Genomic DNA, 27,894 nt, shown 5'->3' with positions numbered 1-27,894 from the left:
GTTTAATTTGAACAACCAGTATTGTTACCTAATATCCGTGTTTACAACATGAGAAAGCAGAACATTTACTGTACATTTTTTGGATGCTTCTTTCAAGAGCACTGGATGCAGCTGTCCTTAAGTAACCCAGAGTAACAACAGAGCCCAGGCTGCTTTAATGTGCACAGCTTCTTTTAAAAAAGTGATTTCACCTTCACCTTCTTGCACCTCTTCTGCTTTTCCCTTTTAGCTAATACAGTACAAGTTAACTTTTATAATAATAATCCCCTGGAATGGCAACTTCTTTCACTTCTGTGTCTCACCCTTTTTTGAAAACCAGTTTACCTTGAAGCAATAAGTGTATTCTGCCACCAAGCTTTGCACTGAGTTAACTCACTTCTAAAAGCCCTATGTCACAATGATGGGGATTTGTGGCAATATCCACAGCAGACTCCAGGACCAAAGCCAAATCTGCTTAACAAGATGTCCACTGGTCATAATCTTTTTGTCATCATATTTTATTAACTATCATATGTTAAAGCTTATCTTTAAGCACACTTGCTGCTAGATGGCAGAACAAATAATTTTGAAATCAAGGGAAAACAATTTTTTACTGAATTTTTAAGTGCAGTTTTTTTGTTGCTTTTTTGTTCATTTTACTTTATTTTGATTATTTATTTGTTTTTAATTTTTTGTTTAGTTTTTCTTTCATTTTGGGTTCCCACAAAATTGTTGTACATGATTTACTTTTCATAAAATACTTCCCTTTACATCAATGTTTTATATATATATATATATATATATATATATATATATATATATATATATATATATATATATATATATATATATATATATATATATATATATATATATATATATAACACTTTATCTCAGCTTCTGTCTGAAACTCTTCATTTTGGCTGCTACCTCTTTAAGGCTCCACACTCCCCAAACCCCCTTCTTTGTGATTGGACGGCCCTTAGAACTATTGGCAGACCTTAATGTTTGAGGCCTTACCCTGCAACAAGTCATGAACAAGTGAGGAGGTCCTCATGCCATGACCCCATAGTTTCAGTACGACTCATTACGATCACATAGAGATCTCGTTAAGATCTTGTGAAGAGCTTGTGCTATTTCAGAATCGACTGTTTTCAGCCTTTTACATTCAAATTCAGAGATTTCTTTAACAATGAATACGTAGCTTGAAAATTTGAACACGTTTAGCACAGATATCTTAACTTAATATTCATGTTTAAAATATGGGAAAACAAACTACACTTTCTTTTGAGCCTGCAGACCTAAACAGCTGATCAGTGGGCTGCAGGTGGAAGAGCACGTCACTTTTAAGCACACTACCACTTAGCCAGTTCTCATAGAGCCACACAGATAAAGACTACTTAAAAAGTGAAAATGATAGTCCAAAGATTCATTTCAAAATCATAAGATTGACTGACTAACCTAATTATATCCTAATAGCCAAAAAATCCCTCACTTTGAATTGAGATAATGAGGCAGAGATACACTGCTAAGTTTTTCTGACTGTTGAAGTCTTCACTGACAGATCCACACATTCACCTCTCTATCTGTCAATCAACCTGTCCAATCTTTTAGGTAGGGGAGTAGAAACAGAAACTTGGATGTGATGTCCATAGTTTTCTCTCCTTCTGTAAGAAAAAAATCTGCCAGAGCACCGAGGAGAAGCACTTGCACAAGAAAAAGACATGCACTGGTTGTTGTTTCTTGTCAATATCTTAATTTTGGCCATGAACTGAAATCAGGACAATCCCTCATTTGAGCTATTTAGTTAAATATTATTTTTCTCCATAGCATAAAGAGAGTGGACGTCTTTTCTTTCTTTATGAACGACTGAATTTGTTAAAAAGGGGCATTAATAACATCATTTTCAGCTCCTTTGGAAGAAGATACATGTGATTGACTGTTCTTACAAAAACCCATTTCAGTTGATGATTATTTCTGTTTTACTTTTAAACAGCTTAGGATAAACAGTAGGGCTGACCAAGGCTTCCTTCAGTTTCTTGGTTGAGCAGGTGGACAATCTCTATCATTGCACTTCCTTTCTAATTCAGTCCTTGTTTCCTGTTTTGTGTTACAGCTCTTATCTTGTTTTTCTTGTTGTCTAACTCCCTCTCACAGTCACAAGTTGTTCTTGCTTGAGTTTCCTTGTGTTTTTAAGATATCATCTGTTTCATTTTGTAAGCCGGTACCAGTTTTTCTTGTTTGTGTTTTGTCAATTGGTATTCATGTTGCTTGTTTTGTTTTGAGACCCTGCCCGTGTGTGTCAGGTCCAATTTTACTTCCCATTTCTATTTTTTTTTGTGTGTGTGTGTGTTTGTTTTGCTGCCTTAGTGATTGTGTACCATGTCCTGTTTTATTTCACTTGTGTCCTTTTGACTCCCCTTGATTTGACTACCTGGCTAGTATTTAAAGGTCCCATATTTTTCTCTTTTTCTGCAGTTTAATATGGATCATTGATGTCCATGAAATGGTAGTAACATATTTTGGTCCAAAAAGCCACAAAATCAAGCGCAGCAGCCTTGTTTCCAGGCTCTCATGTCCCTCTGTTCAGAAAGGTCTGATTTAGTGGGCGTAACCTTCATATGTAAATGAGCCACCGCTGATACCGCCCAGCTCTTCAGCGTCACTGAGAGCGGCGCCACGAGCTCTGAGTGCACTATGTTTAGAAAACAGCAAAGCTCTTATTGTAACATTACAGGCTAAAACAACAGGCTAACCATAGCTAAAGTTAGCATCCTGAAGCTAACACAGAGACAGGAGGTACACTGAGGAAAAGCTCTTACATCTGCTCCACAGCACACAGCATTTAAACTACTCACATTTTCAGGGTCCGAGGTTTTTTGGCGGATGGTTGGTAATGCGCCTGGATTCAGGACCAGTCAATTCGCTAGCCCTCTGTTGTACTGTCCAAAGTTGGAAAAGCAGTCGGCTGTAAAGTGACTAGCACACACATGCACAGTTTTACTGAGTGTAGCTGGCACATTTCCTTGATAAATGAACTCTAGCCACGTAGTCTTGTCTTCTTCTGAGATGGAACGCTTGTGCATGAAACTATGTGGCTGTTTACAGCCAAAAACAGAGCAGTGATGGTAGTGATGGCTGTTGGAGCAGCAGGGGGGAGGGTAGTGGGCGGGGAGGGGGGTTCAGGGGTATCTGCTCCGGTGGACCAATCAGGTCAGACTTGCTCCTGATTGGTCAAAAAAGGGAATCGCTGACGTCGGCAAATCCCCAAAATCCAAACAGCTAATTTTAGGTCAGGATTTCACATTCACAAGCTCTGCTAAGTACAGGTTTGTCATTAAATACTACATTTTGTAGGCTGGGAGGAAAGCCAAAGACCCATAAATTTCACTGAAAGACTCAATAAAGTGATTTTTGCATAATTTGGGACCTTAAAGCTGCCTTCAAATGGTACTTACTGTTTTATTGTGAAGTTGTGGCATAGATGGCTTTGAATTTAAGTGATAACTGTAGAGAAACACCTCTGCATGGCATCTGCAACATGGACACCAACAGATTTGTCATTGTTAATCCTCAAAACAACAAAGTTAACAATCTAAATCAAGACTTGCCACAAGTCCTTTCCAGCTTTGTATGTCACAAACATTAAACAAGCTTTTGCTAACTTTGAACAAACAAAAGTTTACAGTCATGTGCATGTAGAACTTCAAAAGAATTTCACTTGTTTTCAAAAATGCACCCTCAGCATTTCGAGGTAGTAAAGAAGAAAGCTTTGAAAGAATTTCAGCGACACTATGCATACCATACTTTGTGTCTCGAACAACAGGGGGTCAGGAAAAATGACACAGTGTTTTATGAGTGGTTCAAAGTATGTAGTGTGTTATGCTGAAAACCTAGCCTTGCCTTGAGGCTCTATTATAGGCCACGTAAAGAATGAGTTGGAGCTGAGTTGCCTGTTTACATGGAAAAAAAACAGAGGTGGCAAGTAAATGAAAATATTTTCGTTCAAAGCTTAAGGAAGTCTGCTCAGGCCTGCTTAACTGGTTAAATAGAGAAAAATTGGTAAAAGTTTAAAATATGTTTATCAGACAAAAAGTCTTCTTCCTGATACAATGTGATTTCCCTTTTCAGCCACAATTCAAAATTGCAGTGGAGAATTCTTCTCTCGACTTTGCCTTGAAATTTCACTATTCCTCCTAAAGAAAAGTCGATACAAAGGCAGAGTATTCCCGCACTAGTTGTTGAGACAGGTGTCAAAGTACTCTGGCACTGCAAAATGAAAAACAACTGCTCCCAAGCCACATGAAAACCTGGCGGAGAGATTTAATTACAGCTTGATGTCAGTACTGCCAACCTTGGATGGGGAGGAGAGAGGATGCAGGAGGATCTCTTCAACATGTGTTAAGTTGAACACATCCAGAGCTGCACGGGGAATATTTTGCACTTACATTTTGTATTTTAAGTTAAGTTTAAACTTTATTTTTATTTAGATGTAAACATTTGTGTTTTGCACTGCTGTTAATTAACTCTTGTTAATTTACTGCTCTGTTTGCCTTTGAATTGCCACCCAGGGGAAACAACTTTTTTTTTCTTTTAATTGAATTGGATTGAATTGCATCTAATAACAAAGAGTCTAGCCTCTGAAGCCAAATCTGCTTCTGAACTTGTTCTTTGGTTGATTCAAAGAGGAAGAATACAGCTACCTCACAATTTTCCCCAAACCTGAATGGAGAAGCACACAAAGCGAGGACAGCAAACTATGGATCACAGAGTTAACATTCTTTTAAAGCCCAGAAACAGGAGCAGCCTTTCCTCTGTTACCGAACTCTGCTGCATTTTATTTTAGGATGTCATCGATTTTTGAAAACTGAACAATCGATCCATATTTGTCTATAGCATAATCATGATTAATCAATAATCTTTTCAACAACCGTAGTTTTTTGTACTCTACCAGGGTTTGTTGTGGCTGCCCCCTGACACTAGACTGCGCCTGCATGCTTAGCTCAAAGGTGGTCCCTTAAACTTCACATGTTTCATGATGGAGGCAATCTGCAAGCGGCACATTTTTTCAGTGTTTTTAAAAAATTTTTAACTTGTATTTATTCTTGATAAATTTGCTAAATAGATCTGGATTTTGGGAGAAGATGGGGATAATAACCAATCTTTACAGCAGAAATAAAAATGTTGACAGCCTGGTGTCTAAGGCGATTTTAGTTTCTCACATTTCTGAATTAATGACGTCTTTGGGAACTGTGTGTTCATACTTCATACTTGTTTTTTAAACTCACAACATACTGAATATTGCAACTGCTATTGAAGGACATAATGAAACCGACTTAGCGTGTCACTGATAGGGCTGAAAAGTTTGCTTTGCTCGCACTATGGCAACACAGGATCAAGTGTGATCTTGACTTTGAGTGGCTGCTGTTGCTGTGCTTAAACAGAACACTGTCTGAATGTTCAGCCTTGATGAATTGTGCTGTTTGGAGTGCAGAAGAAAAAAAAACATGTTGCACAGAGTCGATAAGTGATTACTAAACTGTTGAACGCTGCTTTCAACATGTTTTGCTGCACTCCTCTGAATGATACATAGCCTAGAAGTGATCTTTAAACTGATGCAAATGCAAACAGGGCGTTTCTAGAATTTCTGATGTGACCTAAAATACTCATAATGTTCCTTTAAAATACAAAACGCATATGGAATTATGATCTTCCCATGACGTCAGAGGGTAGATTAAATATTGATAGCCGTCATCCTGAGAGCATTCATCTCCACAACTTCATTACAAAACGGAAAGGTGGATTGAGCATCACAATCCCGTCACAGACGAGGAGAAGGATCGCGTTTGTGAGACTTTTAAGGACTCCGAGGTCGCGTCGGACCAAAAAAAAAAAAAAGATGAAGATGGAAGCCCGGTTCTTCTGGGATTCGATTAAAGGCAGTGCCTAATCCGGATTACTGTCCTCTAACTCAATAAAAACTTGTTGAAATGCGGACTGGCTCGTTTAGTCTCCTCCAGGGTTCTGTAAACACAGTCTGCTCAAGTTTCTCGCACCTTTAGGCAGCCTATGAAAAGGAAAAAAACGGCACTTACGCGCAGTTGATGCCTCCGAGAAGCCACCCCTACCCTCATATGCCAGCCTGTCTGACTTTACAACCTTTATTGTTACCAGACTCCGACTGCAGACCAAGAGGGGAGGAAGACACCGATGGAAAATCATGCAGCGCGTTGAACCCATGGAGACATGGCACATAGGTTCCTCTCATCTACCAACAGATTCAGCGCCAGATTCGCCTTCATATTCACCGTGTCACTGTCCTTCACCTATTTATGCTACAGTATCATTTTCTGCCGCGGCACAATCATGACAAATCAGGGTTATGAGGGGAAAAGATGCCCGCCGAGCAAGAACGCAGGAGGGAAGAAACTTCTTGAGAGATTGGACAATTGCGCTTCGCTGGAAGTCAGGTCCGCTCTGGATGTGTCCGCTACCCAGCGAGGACTGAGTGATGCCCGCGAGCAAAGCAGAGCTCCTGACTCCGGGAGTGACATGAAGTTGAGGAACATGAGTGTGGCGCAGAAATATGGGAATAAGAAGCTGCCTAATGCGTTGATTGTCGGGGTGAAGAAAGGAGGCACGCGGGCAGTGCTGGAGTTCATCCGGATACATCCAGATGTGCGCGCGCTCGGAACGGAACCGCACTTTTTTGACAGGAACTATGACAGAGGACTGGACTGGTACAGGTGAGGAAAGGCATCTGCTGAGTGCGCCTTTTTTTTTTTTTTTTTAACTTTGGTTCCTCAGTGCAGTCCATGCTTTTGTGGGCACACGACCTTTCTGATAACACGTCTTCAAAATTAGAATTTTCTCGTAATTCGTCACCCCACGTGCATGATTCTAACAAAACAGTCTCGTGCAAATTCAACCGTCAAAGTTTGAAGTCAGTAGATCGTTTTATGGATGAGACTGGCTGCACAAACAGAAAACACATCTGTTTGTGTCCGTGTATTTGTGTGTGGTGGCCCCACAGTCTCATGCAAACGCTTTGACCATAAAACCCGCACTGAGAGTCTCAGTTTTCAGGCTACTTGTTTTCTCAGTGGGGTGCTGAACGGACAGCTCCCTGAGGCTGACGTATAAACAGGAGGACACAGATGTCCCCCTGTTGAGTCAAATATCAGAGAAAAGTCATGCTACTAGTCTTGATTTCTAGTTTTAATGCACTGAAACTCGTTGTCTAAGGTTCCTCTCAGCAGGAACCGTGCAGATCATTTCAAAACTGACTTGAAATGTTGCATTCAAGTCTGCAGAGATCCCCCCCTGAAAATCCTCTTTAATGACATGGTCCACTGTGAGGGTTTCATTGTAGGAGCTTCCTTCAAGCTTTCAGTCAAAGCTTCCCACAGCTTTTCCTGCAGGAGGGGAACAGAGCAAAAAGAAACACTTCCTACAACATGTAGCAGGTGATGAAGCCTCTGCTCATCACTCTGCTCTGAAGGCAGCACGCCACCTCAGCACAGAGCAGAACAGCATCATATTATATGTCTCAACCTCCAGTTTGCTGTTGCACAAAACACAAGAAAACCCATATTTTACATTCTTGTGTATGTCTTTTTACTCTAAGTTAGCAAAAAAGCAAGTGAGATTGATCAGCTAGTGCCAAGTGTACTCATGCAAATCTAAGACAGTCTCCTGCACCCACATGCTCACAAACTTGAGACCGTAATTTTGTAAAATTGCATTTATATAAGACCCAAAATCACTCCACCTGGTTGTCTGTTTTAGATTTAACACATGCTTTAAAATGAGCATGTTGTGGAGCTCTCTTTGAAGTTTCAATCAGAGTCAGAAGTGGGTTTTAAATGTGTCGTTGTTTTGATGCCCAAACAATGAATACAGAACAACAGAACAAAGAAATAGACAAAAAAAGAACATTGAAAAAAATGATTCAGTAACAAAAATCAAACACTGCAAGCGTAAAAAAAAGTCAGTATGCAATGCAACAGGGGTTAAGTCCAGTGTGTTACTGTAAAACTGTAGTCTGATTTACAATCACTGTGTTGCAGTGAGGTTGAGTGACAGCATGAGAGCCTGTGTAGGGTGGTGGATTAGGGCCAGGTTGATGTTCTTTAGTTTTCTAGCTGAGGTGAAGAAACACACCTTGTAGAGTCAGGTTTTGATTCCCGAAAGACCGCAGTTTTTTGCCTGAGAGGAGGATTCAAAACATCTACATCCTGCTTTGTGAGGGGTCTCAGGTTGTGGCTGATTGTCCTTCCTGCAGAGCAAATGATGCACTGCAGCCTGATCTCAGCAATTTCTTCAGCTGCTACAGGAAGTGCATCCTCTGCTCTGCTGTGCTTATTTGATGAGGGAGCTGATTTTTGAACTTAAAGTCCTGGGTGATGATGGCCATTGTTTGATTTAAGCCTGAAGCTCCAAGTTGTTCTCACTGCATCAGGTCACCACACACTGGTGACTAGAGGTGCAGCTGCTGGTGTACAGGAAGAACCTTTAAATTAGAGGACCAGGTGCTTATGATGTTCCTGGTGCCAGAGACATGTTGTCCCATGCTGCCTCCAGTCAGATAGGAAAACTTGATTCACTTCCAGTTGAAAGCCATAACACCCAGCAGGTTGCACTTATCCTGTGCACACCGTGGACCCTGGTGAAGTTTGCAGCTGAGTCCATATGTTAGGGAAAGAAATATAGATCCAGGTCTACAAAAAGCAGATGGCCCAGATGGGGGTCTGAAAGCTTTGTCAGGGCTATGGCTCTTTAGCCACACAGTCCTGTGGTCACTGGTTTCAAAGTGAATGATACGTGTGGTGAAGTGAGCTGGCAAGTGATAAGATCAGTGCTTTAGGGTAGAGGATGAGACAGAATCCAGTCCAGACACTTCTTTTAATGCAGCGCTGCTTGAAGAGTCTCACCAATCCAGCGCTGGTTTTTGGCCTTGCTCCTTTTTGCACAGACATTCCAGATTCTCTCAGTCTTTTAATTATATTATGTGCTGTAGATAAATCCCCTGATTCTTTGAGCCTGAAGAACATTATTCTGAAATGGCTGAACTGTTTGCTCAGGCGGTCTCTCATAGAGTTGTTAGCCTCTTCCAATCTTTACTTCTGAGAGGCTTAACCTCTCTGGAGTGGCCTTTTTATACCCAGCTATGTAACCAGATTGTTTCAAGTTAACCTAATTAATCAGCAGAAGTTCCTCTGGGCATTTCCCTTTTCTTTCTTTTAGCATAAGACAACTTTTTCAGTGTCCTGTTGTCTCTGTGCCAGCCTTTTTGAAACTTAGATTTGGTTCTGTACATGGTGTTCCTTGCAGTGAATTACAAACCTGGAACATCGCACATCTCTGACAAGCTGACAGTTCATACACTCAAAATAAATACTTTAGCCATACTGCTGATACAAAGACTGGTTTGAACAAACTTATTATTCAACCTGTCAAGAGACTGGATGATGTTGATTGTATTAGACCAGCGTGCAGTGATTATCTGTCACAAAGTGTGGGTCAATGGAAGCACGTTGCATTTAGTGTCTTTTCATTTTGATTAACTGTCACTTTTTTCTCTTTAAGGAGGAATGTAATGTGTTTTTACAAGGTGTGGCTCTGCTTCTGCACAAGTAATCAATATATCTTGTAGGTATAAGTACAGGTATATCTTTTTTATTCATATTCTCATCAGCATTTTAATGATCAACCTAAGGCAGCCAATGGGCAATAGGGAATGGCTCAAATAATCTCTAAAGAAGAAATGTGCTGCACATCCTGAAATAATGCAAGTTCAAAGAAACGTGATTAACAAACTAAAATGAGTCAAGTTACACACACACACACACACAAATGTGTATGAAACATTAAGAGCTCTCTTCTGGGAGAGTCTGAGGCCATGTCCACACGTAGCCGGGTATTCTCAAAAACGAGCATCCCCACTGATTCATTTTTTCAAACTACTGTCGTTTAGCTGTGAAGTTTGAGATCCGAAAACTCTCTTTACAGGCGTCCACACGAAACCATGACACTGGAGTTTTCCAAAATCTTCACTTTGGCCAAAGGTTACAGAAACTCGTTAAACTGCAGTTTCATGTGGACGACAGGCATAAACATACAAAAATATATACCCAGCTACGTGTGGGCATAGCCGGAATCTGACTCAATCACTGGTTATGGTAACAATGTGGGTTCTTTTCCTCATGATCTGCATTTTTGCTGTTACTTTTGTTTTGGATTTTTTCCACATGATCTTGAATTGGCATCCTTCCTTAATTAAGGATCATCTGTCTTGGTGACCTTCTTTTTTTTATATATACAACCTGTAGTTCGACCTCCGGGTTCAATTAACCAATCACGTCGTCTGACCAGCCACAATAATGTTAGGACAGCCTCAAGTGAGACATAAATCTAACTGATGACAAAAGAAACCTGAGCTTTGAAATCCCTGAGAGGGAGTAAGAGTCTAATGAACTAAAGGAATGCAATTGGTTGTTTTTCCAAGTGTGTAATGAGCAGCATAGTCTTGCAGACCCACCAATTATTAACTGACTCAAGTGATTAATAAATTACGAAAACTGACAGTGACTAATTTGATATTAATGTGACTAATTAATTTGGATATGGAGGTTTATTTTTGACCTTGACCAGGGCTGGATTAAAGATTCGGCTATTGTCCACAAGAGTGATTCACTAATCTTTCCCTGTGAAAGACTGGTAGGGAAGTCACTCCACTAACCCATGTAAACTATGTATTTATAATCTGAGACCTTTTCATTCTCCTTATTGTGACTGAAGTAGTTTTTGTTTATTCAGCAGGTATCATTGGTACAAGAGAAAAGACAACACAAGAGAACACTGGAGATGTGAAGGACAGGGACTAAAGACTAAATACAGTCTGGCTAATGAGCAACAGGTGTGTAGACAGGACACAGGTGAAGCTAATCAAAGTGGAGGGAAACACAAGGAGAGAAAGTAAAACTACACCAGACACACAGGGAAAAAACTTCAAAATTTAGAGATAGTACTTAATACTTCACTAAGAAACACGTGGAAAACTACACACACAACAAATACAACACAAGACATGGATGGATCTCTACACAACAAACAACACGAAAGACGACATGGAACAAGAAATGGCAAAGGAAAAACAACACAGAACAACCGGTTTAGAAAAATAAAGCCTATGCAAAAGTGCTAAAAGCTGAAGTTTATTGATTGAAAAAAAAAGAAAACAGACTTTGATAGCATCAAAGAATATATTTACAGCCTAGATCAAAAAAATGACTTGGGTCACTAATTTCACTATCAGCACTTACTGGGGGTATCTATGGGGTAAGATTTTTTCTAACTTAGCAGTTTAGAAGATATAAGTTCATGACTTTATCTAATCAGAGGCACAGCTCAGTTCAAGTGACTAACAGGTGCCCTATAGCTGTTAGTAAGGAGGCTCAAAGCCCGACTCTTAAGTCAGCATTTCCAATATGGACCCCGCCGATGATAGTCTTCATTACTCTGTATCAGGAACAGACGTGTGACTTAGCAGCGATTATGCCCATCTTTATACCACTCAAGGTGGTATAAAGATGTGTGTGTCAAACTCAAGGCCCGAGGGCCAAATGTGGTCCAATACGCCATTTTATGTGGCCTGCGAGAGCTTAAAAGGTCTGATTGTCAAAAGGTGCATTGACCATAAACCATGTTTCTCGTCATATCAACTGATTACGTTACCCCTGAAGTAACGGCATCCTGCCATTAGACTGCAGTGTTTTCCATTTTCTGAACAAGTGGAATTGAGAAATAAAACAATGATCCTATAACGTCCAGGAAAAGAAAAGATGATGCAGATGGAAGGTGAATATATGTTTGTTCTTCAGGGAGAAAAGTCAGTATGTCTTTTGTGTTACGAGGCTGTGGCAGTTGTCAAAGAGTACAACCTATGTTGAGATTTTGACACCTAACACCAGGGATCTCAAACTCGTGCCATGGAGGGCCAAGAGGCTGCAGGTTTTCTCTCCAACCAAGAACTCTACCAGCTGATTTCACTGATTAGTCCCTGCTCTCTACTTGAAGTTATTGGTTGGAAAGAAAACCTGCAGCCTCTTGGCCCTCCATGGCACGAGTTTGAGATCCCTGCCTAACACGGAGCTGAGTATGCAAAAGTGAGCCTTCTAAAAAAAAAAAAAAAACAGCAAATAGTGCAAGATGTAAAATGCAAACTGCAATCGTAGCAGGATGTGTTCAAGAAAGCCATGACCAAAAACAATGCGGCAGTAAAAGCTAGCTTTATTGTGGCTGAAGAAATCGCCAGCGCTGCAAAGTCTTTTTTTTCAGAGGGTGCATTTTTGAAGCAGTGGTTGCATTTATTTTACATTACATTTGGTAATATTTAGTTACATTTTATACTGTCTTACAGTTACATCTGGCTCTCTGTGGGCAACCATTATGCTGATATGGCCCTCAGTGAAAATAAGTTTGAGGCCCCTGTTTTATACAATCTGTGCAAGGGACAGATGTTAACAGTAAGTTAACACTAACATTGGAGTTTTGAAATGCCTTCCAAAATCAAAAACTATTTTTAAGTTCATAATCTATCTATTATTGTGAAAGTATAAATAAAAATTGGGTTAAATTTGATGTAAAATCGTGCAAAAAGCAGAAAATGTTTTGTTTTCTTTGTTTCTTTGTTGCCACAAGATCCCTTAGGTGACTCAGCAAGGATATTGATATATCAGATGAATTTAGAAAACACAACAGTAGGTGGGCGTAGGTAGTCTAACTGACAACCAATCGCCTAAATAAAGTATTGTAGGCTTTTTTATTTGTTTGAGTCTATTATTTGTTTTTTGCAAGCTGAAAAGTTCAGGAACCCTCGCACTGGTGCACCTCTATACTCTTTAAATTTGACATAAATATTGTTTAAATCTGTATATTTTTCTTTGGAGTTAGGAGTCATAACTCAGACTTACCTTTTAGCTTTAGAGATTATATTGTCAGAAAGTATAACTTTTATAATTATCTAACCTGACAGGCCAGAAATATCCAACTTTCTTTGTATAAAACTTTCCTTTGACAGTTCTCAGTGAAATGTGGCAGAATTTTAATTTAGGTAATCCCTCTACATCACCAGTGGTGTCCAAAAAAAGACAAAGAAACACTTCCCTGTCAAACAGATATGCATCGGCAAAGTAGTGAAAGTAGTTTTTTTTATCCAGTTGTATTTGTCAGCATTTTTGGGGGGAACATGCTGGTATCACCTACATATTAATGGATCTGTGTTACAGAAATTATTTAACACTATCTAAACTAATCTTTGTGAAGATTAGGAAGGAGGGTGAGAGGCAATCTGGCTCCTGCGATCTTAAATGGTCAGAGCTGGCCCCAAACATGAGCTGTGGTTTTATGAGCTCTTCAAAAAATTTACCTCCAACTAATTTCTTGACCTGCTCTCAGCTCCTGTTTCTGCAAAATAGTCTCCTAAAACTCTTCTAAGTGTTTGTGAAAAAAGAGGAAAACGCCTGATCCGTGATACATTTCAAACTCCTTTTTTACTCATTCCCTGCAGCTGCTCACTGTAACACCAACAGAAACATACAACGTGTGACACCCAATTAACCGTCAGTTCCAGTGTCCTGGCTGCTCGCTCTGCTCAGTGTGTCCTGTTACATTAAGCGTGTGACAGATCATTTAGGCTGAGAAGAAAAATGGTGCAGTGTTCATTACCGCGTCTCTTGAACAGAACACACGCATGGCCTCGTTTATTCAGTGCATGTTTCCGCACGTCCATACAGGACTCGATAAAACACTCGTCTCACTGCCACTTATTTCCTCCCACTTCTCTCGTTACTTTTTTCTCCCCTGTTCTCCGCAGAATCATAAAGATCAAACACAAACACGTCACCATACACTATCAGGACTTAAAAGGGCATCTCAGATCTATTGATTTCACAGGAGTCAGAAGCACTTCCAGTAGATTCCCTGAGAAGGGTTGAAATTGTTTGAGAGGCTGCAGCTACAAATATTCTCTTGGTCCACATTAATTGGCTTGGGGAGGCAGGGAGCCGAGGAACAGTATCATCAGAAAGGTTGATGAGGACAGAAAGTTAGATGGTTCTCATTTAACACAGAAAACTGCACGTTATACAGCGGGGGATGGTAAGGCGCAACTCTGCATTATTAATGAGCTGTCTTCATTTCAGTGCAGCACAGAGACATGCCGTGGTTAACATTAATTACCAAACATCTCTTTTTAAGATGTTTCCCCAAATGAGGCTGGTCTCAAATGCGTGCAGATGGTGCTTTTAATTTATGTTTTAGAAGAAATCTGTAAAAATATTGTGCACATGCATACATCACATCCATAATGCAAAACACAACGCAAAGTTAATCAGATGTCCACCACTGCCAGTTTGATCAACTTTTAACAACATTTAGTCAGATGGTCAGTCCATCACTTGAATATCTTACGAAGAACAACATGTGTTTCCACTAACTTTATTGCACACATTAAAGTTCCCCCAGAGTTGGTTTGTTGTAACCTTACCCAATGTCATTGTTTGAAAATGTTCTTTATCAGAACAAAATCAATCTACTGCACTTTTTAAAGGGTGCCAAGTACAGAATATAAGCATGCAATGCTGTTTTTAGTATGTTAGCAAGCTGATGTCAACATATAGCTTGACACCCAGTAGACTCTTGCCAGTGTGCCAAAAAAAACAATGTTTTGTTTTGTTGTTTGCAATGTTTCTGTCACAGAGTCAACAAGCAGATCTAAAATGTACTGGACTGTTTTCTGGTGATTTGGTTGAACATGAGATCAGCTTATTTAGAATTAATCAGTGCTGTTCAAGGGGCAACATCAGGTTTAGAGGCCTGTGCAGAAGTGCCAAAAGCTGCACAGCCAATTCAAGTTTCCCCTTGGGGCTGACTGCAGAAAGACATGAAACCTCGAATACACCAAGCCAAAAAAATAACCAGACTTTCATTGCATCAAAAAAAAAAAAAATTACAGCCTTGTTAAAATAAAAGGCTCGGGTCTGAATTACTAATTTCGCTATTGGTGCATGTTCTACAGGGGGTGATTTTTTTTTCTAACTCAGCGTTTTAGAAGATATAAGATCACAAGTTTCTCTAATCAGAGGCACTGCTCAACTCAAGTGGCTAATGGGCGCCCTACAGCTTTTACTCTGTCAGGAACAGATGTCGCAGAAAATATGCTCGTATTTTATACAGTCTATGATATTGTTGTCAGAGATGTAACCTGTCAGAAAGATCTTGGTGTAGTTTCATTTGATAATAGTTTGTCAGATTCTTGTGCCGTTAGATATGGTGTCCCTCAGGGCTTTGTCATTGGTCCACTAATGTTTCCACTTTACCTGACACCACTGGCTCAGATATTTGACTCTTTGTGGGCTTTTTTGATGATAGGATGACACAAATATGAACCCAGAACTCCAGTCCCCGCATGTCTGCAGTGGCCGCCTATTTAAAGTGTAACTGTTGATATACAAGAAGGTAAACAGCACTGCCCTGTTATACTTTATTAACCTGGTGGACCTGTGTGTGCATGCTTGGGGATATTTTTTTGTGAGTATTTCCAAGGTCAGAAAATGAAACTCTTTTTATTAACAGTTTATCAATTCTCTTAATATTTTCATGTATTTCAGCTTTTAAGCACTTTGATTTCAACAGCATGCACAGGAAGAGAGACTAAATACACACTGGCTAGCAGGCTACAAGTGTGCAGGCAGGACCCAGGTGAAGCTAGTGAAAGTGGAGGGAAAAACAGGAAGAGGAAGTAGAATTAAACCAGACACACAGGACAAGAATTACAAAGTAAAACAGTAAACACTACAACATAAATGTAAATCACTACACATATAAATAAGTTAATCATTATTATTAAATCAACCACATGAAATGTGTGAATAGGAAGATTCACAGCCTGGTCTTGGTGACACCATCAGTCAAGATCCTCAGCTCACACTTAGAGGTTGTCATCCCCTCCCCTCTGGCCAGAGATCAGGTTTTGTCTGAGCTTTTCCTCCTGAGCCTCTGCTTATCCTGTCCTTTTGTACTTTTTCACCAACTTAGTGAAGAAAAATTCTACTTTAAGTGTGTGGACTGTCTGCTCTCAATTTAGAAATACCCTTGACTGTCACATTGCTGGAGGCGAAACTGTACACAGAGAAAGAACTTCTTAGAGCTCCAAAGTTGGTAAAAATTCAAGAAATCTTTATGCATCTTAGTTAAGGTGCTGGTGTAAAATTGCACCATCATCCCTGATCAAGGCATCAAAATGCATTTCAAGTTTATCACACTTTTATCCATGAGACAACACAATGTCATAATCAAAGCCAGGATGAGTTTCTGTGTTGGATGGTTGAGATCACCTCCACTTTCCTCAAAAATCAAAGGGAAAAAAGCAACAACCATCATCTTAGAAGGCACTGTTAGTCATTCCAGAGGCTTCTATCTCAGTGTTTCATTTAAGCGTCCATGGATACTTCCCGCCGCCACATGTTAATGTGACAGCTCGTGGCTCAGCTCAATTCAACGCTTTTATTGTTCAAGGAGAGCAAGTGTCAGTCATTTCTCTCTGCAACGCCAAACCATGAATAATTGTTATTTCAAAGATACACGAGCCTAGTGTTGAAATGACAGCGATTAAATGGGTTCTGGTTCAAGGTTAAATACATTATGCAAATTTTTTCCACACCATCACAGAACTGTATTGTCCTACTTTGAAGCTGTTCGGCTAAGGGCAGGCCTCATGGACGCTGCTTTACATCAAGACATGAAGCTTAGCCAGTTCGCCATTTTCAACCAATTTGTCTCCCATTAAATTACAAAAATAACTCTGGTACTTTCCTGATTGTCATTCCCCTCTCTTCCTCACCTGGCTGAATTGGTCACAGGATTGCTGTAATCCTCTGGACTGCTCTTTGTTAACTCTTAATCGACTTTCATGGCGGCAGGGTCTCTGTTTCTGGTGATTAATGGTCGCATGTCATCTCAGCTGTAATCTGAGTGAGTGATACTTTAATAATGGAGCAGCCTTTCCACCGCAGACTGAGTATGTGCCATCATATCCAGAGAGCTGGAGGAAGATGCCATTTTTAGGAAGGGCAGTGGCATAGATATTATAAGATTCATATAGCGTAAGGACATATTTCCTACACAGTCAGCCTGAGTAATACAAACTGGTAATATGTTTGACTGGAGGGAGAAAGTCAGTGTGCGGTTTGGTTTTATAGACATTTCAAGATAAATGCTTTTTATGAAATTTACAAAGTTGGTCTCTAAAATAGAGGAAATGAATAAATCACACTAGACTCTTGTTTCTGTGGAACCCTTGAAGCCCCACAGAGTGATAACTTTTGTCTTTGTGAATACAGCAGTGGTAGTGACTCTATAAGCCATCAATATATGTCATTAAAGAGGGGTATTGTGCTTTTTTAGGCATTAAACTGTCCCTCTGATACCCATGTAGTAACTTTATGTAATTTACAGCTCAAAAAACATCCCTTTCGCTCGCATGCTTGGGTTTGAGAAAACCCATACATCAGCCTTTTCATTTTAGACGCTGTCTCTTTAAGGCTTCCCGCCCCACAAACCCTCTTCCTTCTCATTGGCCAGCCGAGAGCAGAACCATGGGCAGACCTGGTGTTTGAGGCCTACATCCCCAGTCTGGGTGTCCTTATGTGTATCATTACTAAAGCAAGTCTGACGAAGATCTTACATTATTATTTCAAAATGGAACAACTTTAGCCATTTACAGTTTTTAAGATTAATGCAATATATTTTAAAAATGTAGAGTTTTGAAAATATGCACACATTCAGTATGGCCATCCAGAATTATTTGATATCTGAATTTAAAATATAGGAAAGTGAGATACCCCTGCTTTAAATGTCTTCTCTTGCTAGCACTGCTCTTTCTTGTAGGCGTTAAAGGCAGTGTGAGGAGAGCACAATTGAAAATTGCCTTGATGAACCTGAAGACAGCATAACAAACATTTTTTTTTCTTTTGTATTATCTTTTCATTATTCTTTTTTTTTTTGGCATCAGCTGACTGTGACCCCAATTCATCTGTATGCTGCTTACTGAACTAACACACAAATACCCAGAGCTGCTGAAACTGTTCTTTTAATTTATGTTTTTCACTAGTTCTTTGTTAAATTACCTCAGAGACCAAACAAACACTGCAAATCATGGATCCTTTGATTCAAGCTTCCCAGTGGTCAGCCTGTGGGTCTGCATGTGGTTAATGTGCAGGGCTTTTTAATAACAAATATTTTTTAGCCTAAATGACTCTTGAAACACTTATTAGTGAAACATCTTGATTAATTTATCGAATAAAAAGAGAGATAAGGTTCTTTTCCTCTCAACTCAGATTTCTGCACTTGTATCCTTTTTGCCTTATGATTTTGTTTTTGATAACAATTGCAATGAGCTTCTCTGGAATTCACACTGTGCAACATTCTGTTATAAGTTCAACCCACAGTGAACTGACAGTAATAAATTCTGAGTCCATTGATTGTTCACGATGAGATGATCCAGAGCTGACCTTTACCTGTTCTAGCGCTCTGCATCCCTGATGAACCTGAGCTGCTCTTTGCAAAGTTGAAGTTGTTTAAAAAGACTCACTCATCTGGAGCTGAACAGTCTGCCGTGTTCATGTTTTGATTGTCTTCACACTGTGGAAGAAAATTTCTGCACATACCTGAAGGTGATGCAGCATTTTGCACCATTTGGTTGCATTTATATTCAGCGTTAGTTGCAGCTGTGAAGGCAGAGGAGAGGGGATGTGTTTCAGACAGCAATGGTGTTAGCCAGCCTTCCTTTTAAGAGCTTAAAGAGGGGTTATTTTGCTTTCTTATGTATTCAACATCAGTATAAAGTGCTGGAAGTTCATAATAAACATCAAACTGCTATTCACATTCTGTAGAAATCCTTAAATCTGTCTAAAAACGATGCAAAATGGTCTGTTCGCAAAATATCACAAGATTTTTATTACAACTGATGAAATAATGACATCATCACATAAGGGTCTCCTCACTTGTTCTTGTCAAGTTAGACGGGTGGGCCTCAAACACCAAGCTCTGCTCCTGACAGGCTTTGAAAGGGCTGGCCAATCAGAAGGGAGGGGTTTGTGGAGTATGAAGCCTTAAAGAGACGGCAGCTAAATCAAAATGCCGCTGAAAGAGGCTGGAAAGAGGATTTACTAAAACACCATTGTTAGATAAATGGGGATTGTTAGACTGTAAATTATGTTAAGCTAAGACAGGGATACCGGAGGAACAATATAAAGCTTCGAGAGGAAAAAAAAGGCACAATACCCTCTCTTTAATACATGGACTTTATTAAAAGTCCAGTTTTTAATGTTTTTCATTCTGTCAGAGGGTTTTGGTTTTCACTCTGCTGTTAGAATTTGACTGCTGTGATGGACTCCAGTTTGTGATGAAATAGTAACACCACTGGTGGCAGGTGAGATAAAAAATTTAGGGGGCACAGCAGAAGAGAGGACAAACAAACTGCAGCAGTGTGAGGCCTTCTCCCATTTGGCTTCAAGCAACTACAGCTGCTGAACAAAAATATTTTGAAGCATAATTTCCTGTAACCAAAGCTTATAAAACTACAGGACTGAGCAGGATGTGTATGATGGATAAACACACAAACAGCCAGTGTTCATCACTTCTGGAAGACATAACTCAGAAGGCACTTTCCAACAACTGGTACCAGGAACTTTTTGTTGTTGTCTGTGTTGGCACTGCCACCTGAAGTCCAAGGGAGATTATTCAGATCAGGCCAGTGACAGACTTCCTTAATTTAATTGAATATCACAGATAAATGGTGTCATGGGAGGTTAAGTCTAAGCACTGCATAACTACTGATCAATCAGTGGAAGTTAAGTAGCTCACTATAATTACATGAATCATTACGCAGATTATGTCTTTTTAATATGTCAGATGTTGAGAAATTTTCTAACTTTAAGGGAACAAATTGTGCCTTCAGTGTTGTGAGTCAGAACTTGTAGTGCTGTATTTGTTCCGATGTGAGTAAAAAAAGTGCAGCATGTTCTCCCAGTGGAGCTGCACACCGCAGGAGGACGGTGTATCCGGCTTTAATGGGGATTCCTTTGGACTTTGGAGTAAAGACGTCCATGTTTGTGGCTTATTCCTTTATAATGATATTGCAGAGTCCGGAGGGAAGTAAGAGTGAACTCCTGCCTCTAACGGCTGACAGAGATAAAGTGTTGTGCGAGACAGCCGGCAGGTTCTTTCAGGGTCACCACTGTATGCAGACTGCTTTAGCATTATGCGGCTCATTAATGAGCAGGTGAATAGAAGAAAAATGACAGTCATTGAAAAACTACCTGTAGATCAGACCCATAGAAGGATGCTGGCTCTTCTTCCTGTCTCTCTTCTCTTCATATGTAGGAAACAGCAACAAGAAATTAGACATAAAATGTTGAAACAGAAATTTCCTTGTTGTACTGATGTGCCAAACACTTCAAATGGATGATCAAACCTGAAGACAGGTCCACAGAATGTGGTCTTACATTGTCTTGTTGTGTTGCTGCTTACAAATAACTCTGATGGACCAGTTTGGACCAGTTTAAACCAGCCAGGCTGATTCCATTTATGTTAGTTATGATGGAATATTGAATTTTAGAAAAACATATGTTAGGGTGACATTTGGTTCAATATTACATCAAAGAAATTGTGGTAAGTGAACCACTTTTTTCTTGCACTTATTTACCAGATGTTCCCAACCAGAGGACAGTTTCCCCCGTATATTGAGCACATCGTCCACACCTTGGGTAATTTTCTCAGAGTGATTAAAATGTCACAGCCGAGCTTGTAACACAACCTGACTCAAAGTTTCATCAAGAATCGTGAAGTAAACCATGAATTACCCCAAAGGATTGAGTGTTGACTCTGAGTGAGAGGGTGGTAATCAATCAGAGCACTTCACTCAAATGTCACTTAATCAAGGTATGTGTGGCTGTGCATGTGTCATGTCTGAGTCTCAGAAAAAAAGCAAGCTGCTCACGTTAATGTGCATTTTAAGGTGTTTTTTCCACATTAATGCATACACACTTTTAAAGATGCTAAAGTTTCAGTGTGAGTGGCCTCCAGGCGATTCCTTTGGAATTACAATCATGTAGATTTCCCCACTGCAAATAATCACGACCAAGCAAGGACTGAGCAGCTTTTTAGTAAAAGGACACCGCCACCCTCTGCCACAGAGACCCTCAGTTTTATCTCCTCATTTCAGATTCAGTGCTGGTACTTTCTCTGGGGCATGTGGAAAAGAAAAAATCCTGCTGGTAGGTTCAGACACCTGCCTGAGGTATCACATGTTCCCCGTCAGTCTGAGAACTGCTATCTCGCTAACACATACAGAGATATAGAAAATAGATTAAACATAACTAGGGATGCTGCTGCCATGTTTTTGATTTATAAAGAAGTGAGAAAGGAAATGACAGGCATTCTGTGTGCTTTTAGAGCTGCTTCATTGTCTCTTAGTGTTTCATTTCCTGCATTCAGCAGACGTAGCTTTTAGCTAAATTAGGGATCAAAGCAGAGACTAAAATCTCTGTTTATCTGGGTAGCTCTTTGACTTTCTGTTACTGCAGACAAGGAAAACAAAAAATCCTTCAAATAGACAAACACATCTGTGAATCAACTCTTCATCATCAGGCGTTTGTCTCAGTTTTTGCAGCAGATTAGTTGATGGTGTGCCAATTTGTAAGGCCTGAGCACAGTGCGCGCAATAGCAATAGAAGGAAAGAATGGGATGCTTAATGTTCACACTTTGACTATCATGTGAAGTCATTTCAAGCCTACTAAATCTGGCTATCTGTTAATGCCTCTGTATGGTATATAACCTGTGTTTGGTCACCACATGAGTTGCTGATGGCACTTCCCATTCTGCTCCTCTCAGTGGGTATTGCAGGTGTTCTGTCAGAGGCAGTCTGACCGGCTACTGGAAATATTCAACATGTTTTTTTTTTTTTTCATTGATTTCAGATCAGGGAGACTGTGAAGCAGTTGGGAGCAGCAAAATAGTCATATGAACATCACTCCTTTTAGGATTATTTGGGCAAACAATTACCTCAAGCTCAAGATCACGTCATACTCCCTGATCCCTGAATTAGGCTTTTAATCCAACTTTAAAACAGCAGTAGTTCTCAGCTGGTGGGTCATTTTGCAGTGTGCTGCTGGATTTTGCTTGGGTAATGAAAATTTTAACAAAAAAATAAAATAAATTAAAATAAATTAAATAAAATCTGAATAAATTTCTCCCTAGCATCGCCACCTGCTGGTCTCTTTGATTATTTATTCATTTGTTTGCATCATCACCAACCTTCACCATCCTTTTATTAAATAAATCTGAGAATGGGAAAATTTTCCTTGGTTTCGGGTGGAAGCTCGTCACTATGAGGTGATGGTAGGTCCTTAAGCCAGGCAAGTTCAGGACTACTAGTCCAGTTTATGACCATAGACTGTAAAAAAAAAATGACGCTATCCTGCTCGGATTTAAGTGAGGTCGCCACAAAAACTGCTCCACCTGGTGACTGGCTGCAGTATAGGTAAAAAAAAAATCCAGCTCTCCAGTCATTTCAGATGGGCTTTAAAAATTAAATAACCTTGTAGAAATGTTTCTCAGGTCCTATTGTTGTGATTTGAAGATATCATTTAGCTGCCTTTTATTCAAGTCCTATTTTTTCTGAAAAGTTTTGTTTTCATTAGTTACATAAAGTTAAAAACAAGGTTTTACGTCACGTTACACAATGAATGACAGCTGCTGTTCTTGAGTATTTTTTTGAGGATTGTAAAATATGTCGGGAGGTAGTGTCAAGAAGTGATTAGACTCTCAAAAGAAAAAATATATTTATATATTTTTTGTCACTTGGGTCCGCTCAGATTCTCCCAGATTCCCTCACAGTCTCTACTCTGCAGACTCAGGCTGCACAACAGCTACCAATGGCTGGGCCTGTGACGGGGTATTTCAGCTTCGAAACCGTACAATGGTAAAAGGCAGAGCCATGCTGTCCACTCTATATACAGTCTATGTGTGTGACCAAGCACTAATAGGTTGTGAGGAGGTGATCATGCAAAACAGAATCCTGATATGGTGAGATACGAACTCCCTTTCTCCACACACTCTGTTTGATGCTTTGTCCTCTATGACAGGATAATAATCTACATGATGACCCACCCAAACAAGATATACATGTTAATAGGAAGATGATTGTGTACAGTACTTTGAAATGGCTGACGTAACCTGAATATAAGAGCTACACTGATTTTGTATACTCTAAGAACTTTCCTCTTGGCATGCGTCCTTGTGGTACCCGTGGATCCCCCTAAACCTGTCAGATGTAAGGTTTCTTCTTCACCTCTTTGTGAAAGTTGTCTTATTTTCTTCTTCCCTGAGCCTCACTGGGAGGAAACAAATGGAACAGTTGTAAAAATCAATAGCTCAAGGTAAGTCAGGACATGTTGTAACTTGCTCTGACGGACAGGCTCACTGTGGTTGTTGTTATTGCCTGGATGCAGAAGACTGAAGTCAGTCCGAGTGAATCATTTCTTTCTGAAATCTACTCTTAATTTCCTTATATAAACCCCTCATTACCAGTATTCTCACACTATGGTGTGGAAATATGTTTTTCTACAGAATAGTGCAGTGTACAGTTGTACTGTCAGGAGCTCCCACTCATTTAAATACTATTTTGAGCAGAACCATCTGTGACCTTTAACTGTACATGTTCTCACTGTCACAGCAGTTTTGCCATCATTTGACAAGTCGCAGATTTGAACCGGCACACACGAGCTCATCTCATCTTCACAATCTTCCTCTCTGAGGATGGTGAAAATGTGCAGAAGTGACAAGCCAGATAACGAAGACAGTTTCTTCAGCATACAAAGATGTTTACATTCTGCAGAAAAAAACCCCTGCAGGTTGTACTGTGTAGGAAAGCTGTTTGCTTGAAAAGGTGCTGTTCTCATAAAAGATTAATAGTCGCTGGCGCCCTTAGGCACCCGAGCCAACAACTCAGGATTCATAAATAAAGCTAAATGGATCAATATTTCCAAGACTTCAGAAGTAACCTATGCCGAGCTCTACCTTTGGAGAGAAAACTTTAAGAAAGGTTAGGTTTTAATCGAAGCTTCCAAACAGTTATAATGAAGAAAGAGTGCTATTTAATCATCCGACTTTGTGGGAACGGATCTAAAAATCCAGTTCACAGGCTGTGAAATAGAAAAATCCAGGGAGTATATCGTCTCAAATCATCACGTAAAAAACATTTTTATACCCAGAAAACTGCAGATGCATTTATCTGGGGAAGCAAAACAAAGTGTGGCTGCTCTGAATCGTAGAGACATTTCTCCTCTCGACGGCCAACATCAAACTATCATCAATCAGCTTTGGTGAACCAAAGTGCCAAAACAGAATGACACATTCCTCTGGAGAGGAAATCTTTTGTGACAAATGTGACACAAAGGGACATGTGCCTCTTTGTTTGCTAAGCCATTTTCAGAGCAGAATAGTGATGGTTATGATACAAACTGAGCAGTTGCAAATGAATTTCTAAGACGTGTTGTTCTTAGGAAAAAAAGAGACTATTGCATGGGGATTGGTTTTGATAAGATTCTGTTAATATCAATGCCCTTATCAATTCTGCTTATCGAGTCTTTATTGATTCCCTTATCAATTCAGCCCCTGAATTTTCTCTGTACAAAAGTAGCTTTGCTCAGGTTTTCTGTGTCACCAACACTTAATTGAGTTTATAAGTGAATGAATATGAAATTGGTCACTAGATCTGAATATGTCTGGACATATAGATAAAGATTAGTAAAAATAGCACATCATGTGATGATGTACTGTTTTATTATATGTATTGACTAAAGTCGGCCATCTATTGTCTCAAAGTGGTTATAGCAATTTTTTTGACTTGTTTGGAACCTTGAACCTATGAAGTCAGTCATTAGTCTCCAATTAACTTTTCTTTCATTTGTCTGTGAGTATTTTGACATTTAAAGTTCTTAGTAGTGTTTACAAAGAGTAGTTGTGATATGTTTCTGTGATGAAAGTTCAAATATGCTAACAGCTAGCATATCAATGAAATTTTCTGTATATGTTAGCATCAAGCCAGCACTATTTTGTTTATATCATTTTTGGTAAATGAGACGATTTATACCATGCTGAATTTATTGAACAGGAATCTCTTGTGAGAGAGTAATATACATTTCTTTGGGTGTTAAGTTCTTTTACAAGCAAGAAAAAGGCATGGTTTAAATGTTAGTGGCATTAAAAAGAGCAGACTTCAATTTAAATCTTAGAACTTAAAAATAATAAACACAATTGTGTTTTAATTAACATAACTTTAACATAACTATCCACTTTCATTACATTATACTGCTTATAACACAGTAAATACAAAAAAATAATGATGATGATTTATGACTTGAAAAAAATATTAGAATGTAGCATCTTGCCACAGTATGAACAGGCAGAGGGGAAATATAATGAATTCCATCAGGTTGTCTCTGACATTGCTTTTGCTATAGAAAATTAAAATTTGACCAATCAGAATTGAGTATCTAATACAGCCAGGTAATAACAACTAATAGAGCACCTTGTAAACATAGAAGAGTTGATCTACTCAAATGAGTATTTTTACCATCAATAATATTTTGTATTATCACCTCTGTAAAATAATAGAATACGAAGCTCACAGATATACTGGTAGACATTTTTATCTTTAAGTTTTTGTTTTTTCTTTTTCTTGGTTTTTGTTTCCAAATTGTGATCTATTGCTCACTTATAAGACAAATCATGAAACTGAGATTGAATTTAACACTGATTCTTTGTGACTAGTGAGGACCAGTATTTACAACTTCAAACTAAAACTTCACTCACACTGTCACCGGTGAAAAACTAAAGTTATATTAGAGCAAAGAGTTGAAATGCTCCAGGACAAGAAAATAACAAGTCTTGCTGACTCATCCATTTGTTTTATTTCTCCTGTTTCTCTCCCAAGGGGACTGATGCCACGAACACTCGACAGCCAGATCACATTAGAGAAGACCCCCAGCTACTTTGTCACCAGAGAGGCGCCCAGACGCATCTCCAGCATGTCCCACGAGACCAAGCTGATAGTTGTGGTGCGTAACCCTGTCACAAGAGCAATCTCCGACTACACACAGACCCTCTCCAAAAAGCCTGACATCCCTACATTCGAAGAGCTGGCCTTTAAGAACAGAAGTCTGGGTCTTGTCGATTCTTCCTGGAACGCCATTCGGATCGGGATGTACATTCTGCACCTGGAGAACTGGCTCCAGTACTTCCGCCCATCACAGATGCACTTTGTGAGCGGGGAGCGGCTGATCACTGACCCGGCAGGAGAAATGGGACGAGTTCAGGACTTTTTAGGACTGAAACGAATAATCACGGATAAGCACTTCTACTTTAATCGAACCAAAGGCTTCCCCTGTTTGAAGAAGCCGGAGAGCAGCAGCCAGCCACGCTGCCTCGGCAAATCCAAAGGTAGAACTCACGTACAGATCGAGCAGGAGGTCATAGAGCAGCTGCAGGAGTTTTACAGGCCATTTAATATCAAGTTCTATGAAACTGTGGGAAAAGACTTCAAGTGGGACTAAGAGGGCCATGCACAAAGAGAAACATTATGCCTTTGGACATGTGACATATAAATGAGAGTATCATCAGCAAAATGTTGAGTTTAAGAAAAGAGTTTATTGAGAATCATGTATACATTGAATCAAATAAGAAAAATATAACTTTCAGACATTGAAATATATATATATCAGTGGTTCACACCATGTTAAAGTGCCATTTCTTTGAGAAAGTATAACACAAGATCCATGTTTCTTTACCACTGACGTAGCTTTGAATTTAACAACCAGCACCAATTCATTAACCAAGTTATCAATCAGCAACTGACACAACTCCATCTTGTCATTCAGCCACAGCAGCTACATTAATGACATTGCTTGACTATTCATTGCCTAGATTGCTTACTTATTCATACTATCAGCTCAAAGGGAACCACTGGCTTTACTGCTAAAATAAGCTCTCAATGGGAAGTCGCAGCAAAATGTCAAATGAATACTAAAAATTTGCTTTTGAATTATTCTGCAGTGAAATTTATCCAGAGTTCATAGTGGCAAATTAACTGAACAAACGTACTGTAACTGAGATGATAGAAGCTTTATTAAGATACATTGATAAAAGGTTCTTCATTTGTTGTATTTATGTTGTGATCACTAAAATAAAAGGTAAAGTATGAAATTTAAAACTTTATTTGAGAAATTCCATTTTTCCCATTTATTTGTTTATTTGGCTCATTTGAAGTGTCCCACTAACTAGTATGTGATGTAGCACTACATGTGCAGCACACCAATCTGGGGATTTCCATCACACACACACACTGATAAAACCTGTTGCCACTGTGTGTGTGTGTGTGTGTGTGTGTGTGTGTGTGTGTGTGTGTGTGTGTGGGTGTGTGTGTGTGTGTTGAACAGAAAGTAAGGCAAAGTTTATATGAATATTTTCAACTAATTTGAACATGCCATTCTCTCCCACACGGAGCTAAATTTGGAAGAATATATAACTCACAATCACAAAAATGTTTTCGCACTTAGTCTGTTAAAAGATAAAGCTCCCAAATGCTGCCATGCATGTCACTGATCTTATTAACTTTCTCATTCATTTAAATTCCTCTCTTGATGGATGTGATCGTGCTCTCTAAATGGGCCTCCATGCCAAGCAGCTAGATTAACCTCCCAAATTTGCACCCTGAAGGCAATCTGTGTTGTCATTAATAATTTCCACAGAAGCCGCCAATATTCTCGAAACAAAAAGCAGACAACCCAAAG

The 27,894-nt window shown here is 39.5% G+C and overlaps 1 protein-coding gene across 1 annotated transcript; it reads left to right on the top strand.

The window, feature by feature from the left end:
- Nucleotides 1-5,763: 5,763 nt before the first annotated feature.
- On the top strand, nucleotides 5,764-27,271 carry hs3st2 (heparan sulfate (glucosamine) 3-O-sulfotransferase 2). Its single transcript, XM_074696608.1, has 2 exons — nucleotides 5,764-6,725; nucleotides 26,040-27,271. Exons 1-2 carry the CDS (start codon nucleotides 6,226-6,228, stop codon nucleotides 26,656-26,658), a joined length of 1,119 nt encoding a protein of 372 aa, XP_074552709.1. The 5' UTR covers nucleotides 5,764-6,225; the 3' UTR covers nucleotides 26,659-27,271.
- The last annotated feature ends 623 nt before the right edge of the window (nucleotides 27,272-27,894 follow it).

This window comes from Halichoeres trimaculatus, unplaced genomic scaffold, assembly GCF_033239565.1.
Source record: "Halichoeres trimaculatus isolate MK-OKI-2021-1 unplaced genomic scaffold, fHalTri1.1 fHalTri1_scaffold_20, whole genome shotgun sequence".
In the NCBI taxonomy this organism is placed as follows: Eukaryota; Metazoa; Chordata; class Actinopteri; order Labriformes; family Labridae; genus Halichoeres; species Halichoeres trimaculatus.
This window is presented reverse-complemented; position numbering and strand designations above follow the sequence as displayed.

Excerpts from the sequence above, each read along its gene's own strand:
- hs3st2 (XM_074696608.1), top strand. The coding sequence starts at position 6,226 with ATGGCACATAGGTTCCTCTCATCTACCAACAGATTCAGCGCCAGATTC. Across the intron at positions 6,726-26,039 it reads AGAGGACTGGACTGGTACAG|GGGACTGATGCCACGAACAC; the intron begins GTGAGGAAAGGC and ends TTCTCTCCCAAG.